A 13,544-nucleotide genomic window follows, 5' to 3' on the forward strand; every position below is an offset into this window, starting at 1 on the left:
CTAGCACCGCAGTGCATGCTGCATTTTCAGGTAGCGCACCGCACCCCAACACAGCATTATGATGTGTGAACGGGGCACATGGGAAAACAATTGTTTTCTATGTGACCTTGCACTGAGCTTGCATTGTTCTATGCAGCTCAACTGATATGGTGCAAAGGAGTCCTTCATGTATTGACATTTTTTCATGTGTTGACATTTTTCATTAATTAAGAAAATTGACTTTTTTAAACTGCCCTGTCTGCCTGGGACAAGCTCATTATTCTCATCCTTTTACACCTCTATTTTCCATTTCCAATTCAGCACATATCTGGAGATAACCTGTAGAGAATATTGGCCATGCTTGCTGACCCCTAGTACATGCTCCAGATGGCAATGTAAGATAGAAGTGCAGAGGATGAAAACCCTGTGCTGGTCATGGACAGGTTCAACCGAAATTAAAATTAAATTTTCTCAGCACGTGAGGGATGGTCCTACAGTAGGAAAGTTGATATGGAGGTTGCTTTTTAATTTAATTTTTTAATTCAGTTAAGTATTAAATGATTTGTCTTGGCATGGCCCAGATTTACCCCTCAAACGTTTCTCTCCCCCCTCTAGAGCATGTTCCAACATAAGTTTTTCTTGTTCCGCGAATCCGCTTTTATTTTTCCATGTGACCTCATCCCAAGGTTTGTCAATTTATTGGAAGGGCAGCTGTTGGAAGCTCAGTTCCTACCGATCTTGGTATACCCCAGACCTACATCTCCCAAGAGTCCTATACCTACAGGCACAGTGTATGGGTCCAAATTACCCAAAAAAGGAAGTTAGGAACTTGCTGGATTTCTGACGAACAGTTATTGTCCTGTACTGCAGCAAGAATAACCAAAGCACACGTGCGTGTATAGCAAATTTGTAATATGTTCTGGGTTGGGGGGTTAGGTTTTTTTTTTTTTTTTTTTTTTTATTGTCCAGAGATGCACTTTAAAGTTCATGCCCATGGGTGCCCGGTGTATTTCCTCACCTGGGAGCCACAGATGCTGTGCACATGCCTGTAGGTGGTTGTACATGGGTGTAATGTAAGTTGGTGCTTGCGTAAACAAGTGCATGCACATGAGTGTACATCCTCAGATGCAGACTATCTGCTTTCTGGGTTGTACGCCTGTGCGCATGTATATGTTTACACACCGGTGTTTACCATTGATTTCTGTTTACGGCTGTATGCAGCACCATGGCTCACAGCGAGAACATGTTCCAAATTTTTATTTTGCACATTCTGAGCGCCTTTCTGCGTGACAACTAAAGATTGTTTTTTTTGTATTTCAAATACTAACTTTTAGAGCTACTTCGTTTAATAACTCAGTGTCAAGTTTTGTATTTGAAGCACTTCTAATGGTTACTGCCTATCTGTGCAGGTTTTCAGGCAGTAAGAACTTGTTAGACGTTCTACCCCTTTTCCACACCACTATGATGAAGGGTTTTTTTACTGCTAATTGTGTCTTTGATTAAGAAAGTTCCCCTCCTGTCTTGTCATAATGACAGGGGCAGGAAGTGAGGGAAATTCCTCAATGAATAAAATCTGAGAGAGGTACAAACTTTTCCTTACCCAAAACTTTAAAAACCATATTTTGTGTGTAGTTAGGCATTTATCGTAAGGTGATCTGTAATTGGATGACCAGATCTTGCAATCATCTGTTCTATAAACTAGGCATACACCGATACTAGTATTGGTGAGTACTCCGGTACTTACCCCAGATACTGGAACTTACGATCGGAGGGAGATTTCCTCTGACCGGCAGTGTAGTGAGGAAACAAGGAGCCAGCTTCCCGGCCATTGAGGAACCCGGGCCGCGGGTAATGGCTCGCGGCCCAGCTACCTGATTGGCCGGACAGCTGGGTCGATGCTGATTGGCTGGCTTCCTGCGCAATCAAGAAGCCGGGCAGCGGGTAATGACACATTGCCCGGCTTCCTGTTTGCACGGGAAGCCAGCTTCATGCTACCGGAAGTATCGGTATTTGGTATCGAAGAGTACCAAAATATAAATATTGGTACTCCGTACTGAAAACCGGTATCGGTGCATCCCTACTATAAACAGTGGGAGAAGCTGCAGATAGAAGTCTTATTTGTGTATGTATTATTATTTAAAACCTATTTTAGTGAAAGATGTTGGTGATATTCTGTTTTAAGCTTATTTAAGATGTGGGCTATTAGAGTAAATTAACAGTAACCTTGTGTGTTGCGTGCTCCAGCTCTGGTTCCTGCGGCTGTCTTTGTTGGTGAAGTTAGGCCTTTTTCAAAATGCCGAAATGGAGTTTGAAGCTTTTAAAAACCTAGACCAGCCTGACCTTTACTACGAATATTACCCACATGTTTATCCGGGACGCAGAGGTAAGCCATTATTTGACTCAGACAATATGCCCATATTTTGTGTTTTGTGTCCTATTTTTTTTTTTTTTTTTACATTCTTTTTAACCCATTCCCACCAGTCCCCAGCCAGCCTTTCAAGAAATGTTAATGCCAGAAGTGTTTCCTGGGCCTGTGGTCACGGTGATTGGCTGTCACAGCAATCCCACGATTGTGAGCCCATCCCAATGGCTCCCAGTTGCTACTATGTGACCAGGAGTAGCACTCTTGTGGCACTCTTGTTGAGTTGAAGATGTGTTTGCTATCGTTAACGGTTTATCTGGAAAATGACCCCCCCTTTATATGTTGCTATAAGTGTGCTGCTACGGTGTATATATAATATGTATGTATGTATGTATGTATATATATATCAATCAGGGAAGGGGTTAACCGTATTGTGTAATGTACAGGTAAAGGAGAACTATGGGGTTAGGGATTTTCCCCATAGTTCTCCTTAGGGTAACGGCAGGACACAAACTAGCGTCCTCCCGTCACCCTAAGCTCAGTATACCGCAAGCTGCAGCTCGCGGTATACTGAGACGCCGCAGCTGAAACGGATCCCGACAATTATGTCTGGATCCGCCCAGCTGCGTGAGTGACAGCTGGCTCTGCCTATCTAGAGGCACAGCCAGCTGTACCCGCCCCCTCCCCCGTCCGTTCCGCCAGTCAGCACTGGAGGATCGGAGCGGGGAGGGGAGAGTCCAGTCCCAACCCTGTCACAGCTCTCTGCCGTGACAGGATCGAGAAGTGAGCGAGCGCCGGTATGTGTTCGCTCACTTCCCGATCTACTGAGCCGACCTGTGACAGTTTCATTGTCACAGGTCGGCTAGAACATTGAGGATGAGTGAAAAGCACTCACCTCATAGTTCTCCTTTTAATTCAACAAAAGTTTTAAAGCTGAACGCAAAGCAAACAGCTAAATACAAAGGTGATATACACATGTGTGAACTGTTGTATGCGTCAAATAATTTTTTCATTCTGTGTACCTTTCACATGGGCGGTCCGATCGGGTCCGTTTTTTTATGTGTACCTTTATCGGATGCCCAATGCCAGTTCTGTTTCACTGGACCTGATTTGGAGGAAAAAACTGGATGGACACGGATGTCACAGTTGTGACGTCTCATCTGTACTGCTCTGATCAGCAAGCACGGATTCCCCCCTGATCTTGATAAACAAACCTTGGAGGCTGCAGCTGTCTTGTTTCTTTCTATGTGCACATGGTATGAAACCAGCCTAATGGTACCCCGCTGTCACGTTTAACCTGATGCAGCTTTCAGACAACCCCCACTGTGCCCAGATGCTGGGAGAAACTGATCAGTCCAAGATCCAACACTTCCTGGGGGCATCAAACCTTGCCTGCTATCTCCCATCCACCAATTTATTCTATAAAGTCTTTACTATGGTTGGCTACCTCTCTGGCCACACAAATGGTATACCTTCTGGGTTCCTGGCCACAGTTTTCCTAAAGGACTAGCGAAGACCTTGACAGGCAGACTGTGTCGGTCCTCTTTAGTTTGCAGACGTTGAGATTGTGGGTCACTTCGGAGTTTCTGTTGCTGCAAACGTGTTGTGCATTCACTATTTTCCGTCTGGGTTTTTTGTTTTGGAGTCTTTATTAATTTTAGCCTCACATACCATCTGTGACTCTCTATGGGAAGCCTTTCTTGTGCTTTTCTAGCAATGAAGATGCCATAGTTTTCTTAATAGCAGTAAAATCACCATACAAATACCACCTTTTATACCGACCAAAGAAAACAAAAACTTGGAACAGGGCGAACTTGGTTTTAAAAAGCAGGAAAAGTGAATATATGTTGGCTGTCTTTATCTATATATCTGTCTATATCTCTGGACTAATGATGTGTTTATTCACACAATGTCTGATTACGCATTTTCTTATTTAAATTGGAATCTCACGGAGCTTAGTCCATCTTTATCAAGATGAGAACCCAAAAAGAGCGTGGTAGATATCCCTGGGACTGTTGTTTATATCTATTTTTTTATATAATATATATTATATCTAGTCCCAGGGGTAGCTGCCACACTGTACTCCATACAAATGTGGAGTTGATATATTCACTGCACTCATGTCTTTCAGCAGAGATAAGGCAAATAAAACAAAAGGGAACAGAGCTCCACCTCCGTGTGTAAAATCGTGTATTACAATAAATAAAACAAGGGATAAAAGTACTCGCAAACAAACATTTTCATCAGGCTTTAAAAACAAACGAGAGGCCACACTGTCTGTTAACCCAACATGGTGTCGCCCCGTCTATGTAACACGCTAGCCTCCGGTCACATCACTGTCCACCGACTGCAGTCAGCCAAGATTGATGCGTTTCATCTGATGATTCTGATGAAGGGGGCTTGTCCATGAAACGCGTCAATCTTGGCTGACGGTGGACGGTGCGTTTCCGTGTTTAAGGCACATTTCAAAATGCATGATTTGGACTGGATGTTTACCTGAATTTAGGACCATTCCGTTTAGCTGCTCTATGCATCTAGAAACTTTAAACACGGCTATAAATGTAAACACAACTGAACCATTGGACCTTCTAAAAGCAGGAAAAAGGGGTCTGGGAAGCATAAAACTTTATTCATACTTCCCAGATAATTGGCACTGTGTATAGATAATTATACAAGTATGAATGAAGCCTAACCGGTTGCTCCCTAATGGGTTGCCCAACACAGACAGGCAACACTTGTACCGTTTTCACAAAGGCTTTCATAGCAGAGAGAGAAAGAGAGAGAGCCCTGAGCATCTATTGGCTCACATAAATAAAGACCTGTGGGCAGCTGAGACTAATAAAGAGGTCTACCAGGTAAGTTTTGGACCTGAGACTGGAGGCTTTAGGGCTAGTTCACACCAGCCCCAGTGCGTTCCCGGAACGATTCGGATACCTGAACACACTGGATCGCATCCTGGCCGTCTCACTGCATTCTGGGGTGGGAGGGGGCGTGGCAGTGCATTGAAGTCAATGGCACCGCAGCCACACACCCCAGCCGCAGCATGCATGCATGCAGCACTTTTTCTAATCGCACCGGAACACAGGCATTGATGTGCCACGCATTAATGCGGGTGATTGCACTGAGAATCGGGCCCGACCGCACTGGGGCTGTTGTGAAATAGCAGTTATTCCACCTAAAGCTCTACAGAACCCAGAACATTACTCTTTAAGATCCTAGAAGACACAAAAGATTGTTTTCTGCCCATAACCCCAGAGAAAGCTATATGACCCATACATACCATCCACAATCATGGCAGACTATGCCTCACACTAGGGCTGCAGCTAACGATTATTTTCATAATCTATTAGTTGGCCGATTTGTTAAGTTCGATTAATCGGTTAATCGGGTAATAATTAAAAAAAAAAGGCTCCAGTGATTGACGACTAGTACACTATATATGTGGAGCTTTGTTACATAATATGTTTTGTTGTGTCATTTCTTCCTAGTAAGGCTGGAAATTGTTCACAGTTGAAGCCGTATATTTCCCATCTGGTCTCCTGTGGTCAGTCCAGTAGACATTATTACAAGTAAAAACCCAACCAAAACATTTTCTTTTTATTTTGTATTTTCAAATGGAAGGGAATTGTTAAAATGTTCCCGAATTCTTCTATTGCTTTGTGACCCAACTGGGGAAATGTTCCCTCCCTTCTGTTCTGAAGACCACAATGCAGGTACGGTAAAATCTCCTTTTAATAGGGACATTAAAATCATGACAAATGTAATATTTTCCTCCAGTCTACTTTTAAAAAAATGGTTTGTGTCCCCACTGAGAGAAGTCCCTCCACTGCTTTCCTTAGTGCCCACACAGGAAGTAAAGTGATGTAAGGTGATGCAGAAAACTGTATAAACCAACGCCGATATAAAACCCAATCTGAAAGGTAAACCTGAACTGCAAGTAAACCACTAAATACACCGCTGGGTTACATATAACTAACCTGCACATTAGTGTCTGCGTTCTGGTCCAGTGCGATCTGCAAAAATGCTGCATGCATGGAACTAATGTGCTTGCAATCCAGGTGTGGGCGATTGCACTGGGGGCGTGGCTGTGGTGCCATTGACTTCAATGTACCACCACGTCCCCTCCCGCCCCTGAACGCAGGGAGCCTGCCGACTTGCGTTCCAGAGGCCGAACACACTGGAACGCGGAGTTTGTGGTGTGAACCGGCCCTTGCCTGCCAAAGGATTTGTATTTCTGTTCATTCATTTCTGAGATTTACACAGCCCTGATAGGAAGCACAATTAGCATAGTGACCAGACTTTTCGCTGCAACAGTTAAGCAACACAGCCTGGTCACCTCACTCCCCCCAGCCTGTGATTGAGGAGCAATGCACATCTCTCTGCTCTCTCTCTCCTCTTGTCAGCATGTTCCTTGCCTGCCCATGTGAATGCAGGCCACTTGGTTGGCCTAAGTACTGCTCCTCCCTTTCCCAGGATGGATTACAGGAGACTGATATAAAGACAAATGCAGGTACTTCTACTAGCTGCATTTAAAATTTAATTTAATTTTTTCTAAAATATATACAAAAATGTATTAACTGATTCTTTTTTATATATCGGTCCGGAGTTCAAATTTATTAAAACAAAGTTTAGCCTAGAGTTCCACCTGAATGTTGTTTTGAAAGTCTGCTTTGGTGCAGCTGCGGTGCTGATATAAAGTATATGAAGCCTGGAAGTCTTGGCTGTACATGTACTTAGTATTTGGAGGGTGAAATCGGGACGGCAGTTAGTTTCATTTAACTGGTGTTCTTAAACCCTACCCTAGAAAACACTGGCGAGATTTGACTGGTAGTAGCAAGCAGTTCCTTTGTAGGCAGTCTGCCTTCCAGCAGGTGCGTCCTGCAGCTGGGTGTCACCCGGAGCGGAGACCGGGTGACCCCCCGCCGTAACGTCATTGCACATGCGCGTGACGTCGCCGCACATGCACGACCATCTACTTGCCGGCGGCCATCTTGGTGATGGACGCCGGCAGAGAGAGGAGGGGACTTTCACCCAGCGGGATGAGGTATGGCCGAGTGCCCGACTTTTTAGAGGGGGGGGTCGGTCAGTCATTTCTGTGTCACCCCTCCAATGGTGTCACCCGGGTGCGAGCTGCACCCCCCTTGTGACGCCACTGCCTTCCAGTCCGGTAATGATTTCAGTTTTGCGGTCTCAGAATTTGGTGGGTGAGAAGTATCGCAGTATTGTGCGTAATTCTCCCCTGAGATAAAATCTATACTGATGATGAACTGCAAGCAAATAAGAAAAAGGATGTGGTGCAGTTTTATATTAATTAAAAAAAGTAATTACAGAAACCATGTCACTAAAATAAAAATGTAAATCATGGTGTCCCCTGCAAAGAAGATAATGAATACTTAAAGTGATATTAAAATCAACATGTTTTAAAACTATGATGAAATCATTTACAATGGATGCTGCTTCTTGATGTATAAAAGTTTGTGTCCTGAAGAATTAGCTCATCCCCTGAGCACTGGTCCTCTTATCCTGTTTTAGGATTCTCCACAAACACACAGGCACAGCAAGGCACATCAATTCCCCGCTCCTTCCTTCTCCAAGCTACTAGATGGGCAGCTGCTGCAGACTGCCCTGTCCCTTTGCTCTTGCTTCGAACAGGAAGTTTAGGGAAGCCAAGCTGAGAGAGTTGGAGTCAACTGTTTGGAAACATGGTGACTGTAAGCGTTTGGGAAAAAATAAATACTTTGCTTGACAATGTGTATTTGTTTGATCTGGATTCATTATTAAAAACGTTTGAGAGTTTCATACTACTTTAAGGTCTCTCAAAAAAGGTAACTTTTAAGGCGTGCTGACTGTGGAGGTTGTCAGTGTGCTAATTTCAGCTCCCAACTCAACTTCAACGCCCTGAAATGGCTGGTGTCACAGCTGATCACATGTGCTGCACCATGGTGACTGCAATCCAAATAGAGTCCAAGATGGCACCTTCCTTGGCTGTAAGGGATAGGAGGGTGTCGTTCTGCTTTAACTCCTGAATGAACACAGTTGTTCAAATTTGGCATGTGTTGGTAAAACTGTTCTTTTTTTTTTTTTTTTGCCGCTGGTTATTGTGTCCAGGTGACTTTTATACCTTGTTTTGTTCAAGACAAATTGGGCCTTCATTTAATTACTGGTAATGGATATCTCATGATTGTTTTTTATTATCAAAGGTTGGCCTAAAATAGTAAAAAATAAATATATATAATTTTTTAGGCTTTAGCTTTACATTTCTTACCATGACCCAAAACCAGCAAAAAAAACCCAGAACAAATCTTCCTACTCTTGACGTGCATGGGGAAAGCACATGTGTGCATTAAGCCAGTGACGCACTGCACACGAAGCTGAGAGCAGCAAAGCGAAGCTGCGAGGCACAGACATTTTCATGCAGAGTGCGAGAGCTCAAGTAGCTGAGCGCAGCGAGATGAGACTTCATCTTCAGCCAATCAGCTCACACATAAGAACTCAATTGAGATCGCGTCCTGATGCACAGGTTTATACACGCAAGTCGATTGGCTAAAGATTCAATTTTTCATCTCTGTGAGCTCAGCTATGCAAGCTCTCGCCAGCTGACATGCTAGAGGAAATTGCAAGACACTTTGCACACGAAGTTCCGCACCCCATTGCTTCCCTTTGCTCCATGCGACTTTACGCGCAGTGTGTCACTGCTTGTGTTTTGTTATTTGTACTAGGGAAGTTCAGATACCAAGTACCGTACTCGGTACATGTACAGATACTTTTCCAGCTCCAAGACTAGACTAGAGAAAAATTCAAAAGTTGGGAGGCAGCTGCCATGTGTAAGGAGCACACAGAGCTCCCGGGATTTGTGCATCTGTTTTTAATGTGATTTTTTATTTTTTTTTAATATACACACTGAGTGGCCAGATTATTATGACACCTGACGTTTGTAGGCAAATTAGCTATAATTTCGCGCTGAAGTTGCTAGAGGACCAGACCATTATAAATAGGGAAGCAGGTGGTTTACCACGACAGTAGAAGTGATTTTTTTTTTTCTGAAGATATGGGTAAACAACGCGATTTAACAGCCTCTGAACGTGGAATGGTTGTTGCCGCTCCGAGCCATGGAGCGAGTATCAGCAAAACAGCAGAATTCGTTAAATGTTCAAGAGCAGCTGTTAAAGTGTTTAAAGACTGGACTGTCTGCCGAAAATCTGGGTCTGAACGTGCGAATTGTGGCCGTCAGCGACTAGTCAATGTTAGGGCAGAACGGAGAGTGGCAAGACTGGTACAAGACAACAGAAGGGCAACAGTGCAGTGTCAGATTCCTCGCATCACCTTTCAACATCTCGTGGAGTCACGAGGCGGCCCAACGAAGTCATCTCGTGGAGTCATCTCATGGCCCAACGAAGTACCGATGGGTGGTCATAATAATCTGGCCACTCAGTGTGTATATATAAGTGATGCACCGACACCATTTTTCAAGTACTAATACTTGTCCAAGTACTCACAGATACAATTACTGATACATTTTTGTTTATTGTCATGTGACAGTTTTTCTAAAACAATACAGACTAATGATTTCAGGACAGTGGTGGAGTGCCAGAGCCAGGTCCCAGCTGCAACCGTTGCAACCCTGGTAGTTCATGTTAAAATGTCAAATACCTGAACTGGTATCTGAACATCCCTAGTTTGTACCCAAAGAGTATACATGGTATCTTTTTTTTCTCCTCACAGGGGAGGGTTCTAAATCCTGTGATCATCATGATTAGCTCTTACAATGATCACACAATTGGGAGCTGGTCCTCCCGTCTCACGATCGTAAATACAAGACTAAGAGTAACCGGTGACCGCTCCGCCTCTGCGCTGGCAGCTAGCAATGAAGCACACTTCCAGCACAAACACATGCTGCATATATTCATCGCCATGGAAGAAAGCCCACTTTCGTCGTCACGCTGTACATATGTTAGGTTGTCGTAAAAGGGTTACGTTTCTTAGTTTATCTTTGTTTGTGATTTCTGTGGCCTCTCAAAATGAGATGTAGACCAGAAAGGCCTGAACCATGAGCTAGTCAAGCTCTCCTGCAGCAGGTAGTACTCCGGAAGAGTGTGGGAGTTGGGTTGCTGCTTAGTGTCATCATATATAGAATAAGAAATGGCAGCTACAAGGTTAATTTCAGCCTGCGACTGGACATGTTTCCCAGGGGCACACTGGAGTAGTAATGATCGGGGGCATGGTGTGAGTGGTCTCTCTATATTGGCGGTATGATGTAAGAGGGACACTAACGATTGGGGGCTTAGTAAAAGAGGGTGCACTCTCCTTGGGCCATAATGATAGGGAAATATCAGAGGGCAGTAAGGATCTAGGGTATAGTTTGAAGGAATGCACCACCCTGGGGGGCATATATGGCAGCATTAGTGATGGTGTGAGGGAAGCACTTTCCTGGTAGTGTAGTAGGAAAGATGGCACAATACAGATTGTTGTTTATAGTGTTTTATATTCAGACAGTATTTTCAAACATGTCAGGAGTCTTTTCAGTTTCTTGCAACATGTCAGCATTTTCCTACAGTCTCTGGGCACATGGCATTGGTAGATGTGAGCGGTGGTCAGGCATTTTTCCTCTATGGTGTTCTTGTTTTACCATGCTCATTATGGGAAAGTCATGCCCACTGTCACCAGAATACTTAGGTGTTCATTTTTTCACTTCTCAAAGTTAAGGGGGATTCCAGGCAATTCATTTACACTTGTTTTAGCTTTATATTTGTCTGCTTGCCCAAGGTTTGCCTTTGAAATAATGGATTCCATAGTTATAAGGTGGACCTGAACATTGCAGGAGGATGAATAGTTAACAATAACCAATGTATATATTTCTTTGTGCATTGGTGTTCTGCCTCTCTGAAAAAATCTCTTTTTTATTCTGTATCTTCTGTAACTACCACAGTGACATCAGTAGGCTTTGCTAGGTACTGCACCTCACAAATGGAAAAGCTGCGGAGCTTCAAAGAAAGGCTAGACTAGGTGAATATGAAGCGCTCGTTCATACGGACGGCCGCCGGTGAGAATCTGCGGATCTTGCTGGCAATGAAACGAGCACACATTGTCCCCTGTACAAAGCAATGGCTGGAACCTTCGATGTAACTGCTCATACAAGCACTTTCATGCCATTGGAGCCTCTGACCAGCCCTGGATGCAGACATTTTGCATCTAGGCCAGGGGGTCCAGCCGCACACAAGCTGGATGCGGCTATTCATCCCGTTTTGTATGTGACCACAGCACAGAGTGCAGACTGCATCCGGATGCTGAGTTTATCCGCATCTGTCCATATTAATGAGCCCTAAGTAGCATATATATTCAGCAGTGAATGTGACTTTCAGTAAACATTCACTGGGGGTGAATTAATCACCTCAAAACACACAAACGGCTTCCTTTACTATTGAGCATATTTATAAAGCTTAAATGATGTAATAACAAATTGGGAACAAAAACCTGTTCACCAAAATGAAAGGAAGTTAAAGTGACCCTAAACTCAGGCATTAAATCTCAAAATTGCATTTGAGTACCTTAACTATTAACAAAAATGTATCTTATTTGTGTATCACTCAGCTGTAGATCCTCAAATCATCTCTGAATTGGTGCTGACACTGTCCTTCCTTCCGGAGGGTGGCTACTTTTGTTCCCCATGGTCACTGTGTGTATTGTAAAGTAGTCACCGCTCCAAGCTCACTCCTGTGATGGACTACAACCTCAATATAAATTAGTAAACTACGGGTGAGATTGTAGTCCATCACAGGAGTGAGCTTGGAGTGGTGGCTACTTTATAACACACAGGGATCATGGGGAACAAAAGTAGCCAGGGGGCGCTCCTAGGCGTGGTGTCACCCGGAGAGGCTGCCGAGTAACACCCCGCTGGGACGTCATCACGTGACATCACGTGCTTACCTGCCGGCGGCCATCTTGGTGATGGACGCCGGCAAAGAGAGGATGAGACGTTCACCCGGCGGGATAAGGCATGCCGCAGGGTCCCCTCCTCTCTCGTGCAATTGTCAGGCTCTCGAGTGCCTGCCTTTTTAGAGGGGGGTGACATTCTGCTGGTGACGCCCGGTGGGGGCTGCACCCCCCTTGTGACGGCACTGAAAGTAGCCACCCTCCAGAAGGAAGGACAGTTTTGGGCATGAATTCAGAGATGATTGGAGGATCCACAGCAAAGTGATGAACAATAATGTACATTTTTACTTGAATGCATTTTTAAGATTTACCTCGAGTTTAGTGTCACTTTAAAAGTATGGATTGTGTGTATTAATATCCGCAGCTCCCCTGTTAGCCCGCTTATTTACACTGCTCAAAAAATAAATAACATTAAGAAACAGAATTTGAGGTTCCCTTTTAAATATAAGGCATCCCCGTTCTAATGCTTTATTGAGAGAATGGATGTCTGTAGTGTGTGGGCATTGCCATGTGAGATAGGTGAGGGAGCATATCTAATCGCAGACCTCTTTCTGTCACATCCGTACTGCAGGGGAAAATCTCCTTCACCTAAAGTGCCCGTCTGGGAGCCATTGCCTTTTCATTTGTTCCATTTGCATTTTCCTTCCCTTATAATTACTAGCTTTCCCCCTGTCTGCCTTTCTCCGTTCTGCCAGAGAATCATTTGATTCTCCGCTCCATCCCATTCATGTGTAACCTTCAGCTATTCTTCTTCCTGACAATTTGAAGCTGTTGTATGTGTGTTGTGTGCTGAAACATCAAGTCATTAGTGTTTGACTTTTTTCTTCTCTTCCACACAGCTTATTGTAAAGAACAGCATTGCTTACACTTTCTTCTTTAAGACCGTATCCCAGTGGCAGCATGCCGTCGGTCTGGGGACCCAGTTACCTCTTTTCCCAGTGTTCTTGGCTGGTCTGTAGTTGGGCCCCATTCACCCCCAGGCTTTGGTGTTTTGCAGATCTTTTTTTTTTTTTTATAATACAAATGGTTTTAAGTGCTTATGTGCAAAATGTGTTTTGCAGGAGTTCAGCGTTGCACCTTTTTTTATTTGGTCCAATAGAAAGCAGTAAAATCTGTGAAATCTTGCACAAACGCACCAAAAAATGGTTGTGACCCACCTTTTAAGGCATTTCCATTTAAGCGCATGTCAGGGGTTGGCAACTCTTGCCGTCCAGCTGTTGTGGAACTACAAGACAAGACAAGAGTGTTTCTTGAGCTGAAGGTAGTCCTGTTT

The 13,544-nt window shown here is 44.1% G+C and overlaps 1 protein-coding gene across 1 annotated transcript in view; it reads left to right on the plus strand.

Moving 5' to 3' along the window:
• TRAPPC12 (trafficking protein particle complex 12) overlaps window positions 1-13,544 on the plus strand; it is a gene marked incomplete at its 5' end in the record, with an annotated part of 102,482 nt that overhangs the window by 23,436 nt on the left and 65,502 nt on the right. The window contains one exon of the mRNA XM_018560499.1: window positions 2,224-2,362. Coding sequence (XP_018416001.1) covers window positions 2,224-2,362 — 139 coding nt within the window. The remainder of the gene's footprint in view (window positions 1-2,223; window positions 2,363-13,544) is intronic.

Source organism: Nanorana parkeri, unplaced genomic scaffold, assembly GCF_000935625.1.
Source record: "Nanorana parkeri isolate BGI_ZX_2015 unplaced genomic scaffold, ASM93562v1 scaffold460, whole genome shotgun sequence".
Taxonomy (NCBI): Eukaryota; Metazoa; Chordata; class Amphibia; order Anura; family Dicroglossidae; genus Nanorana; species Nanorana parkeri.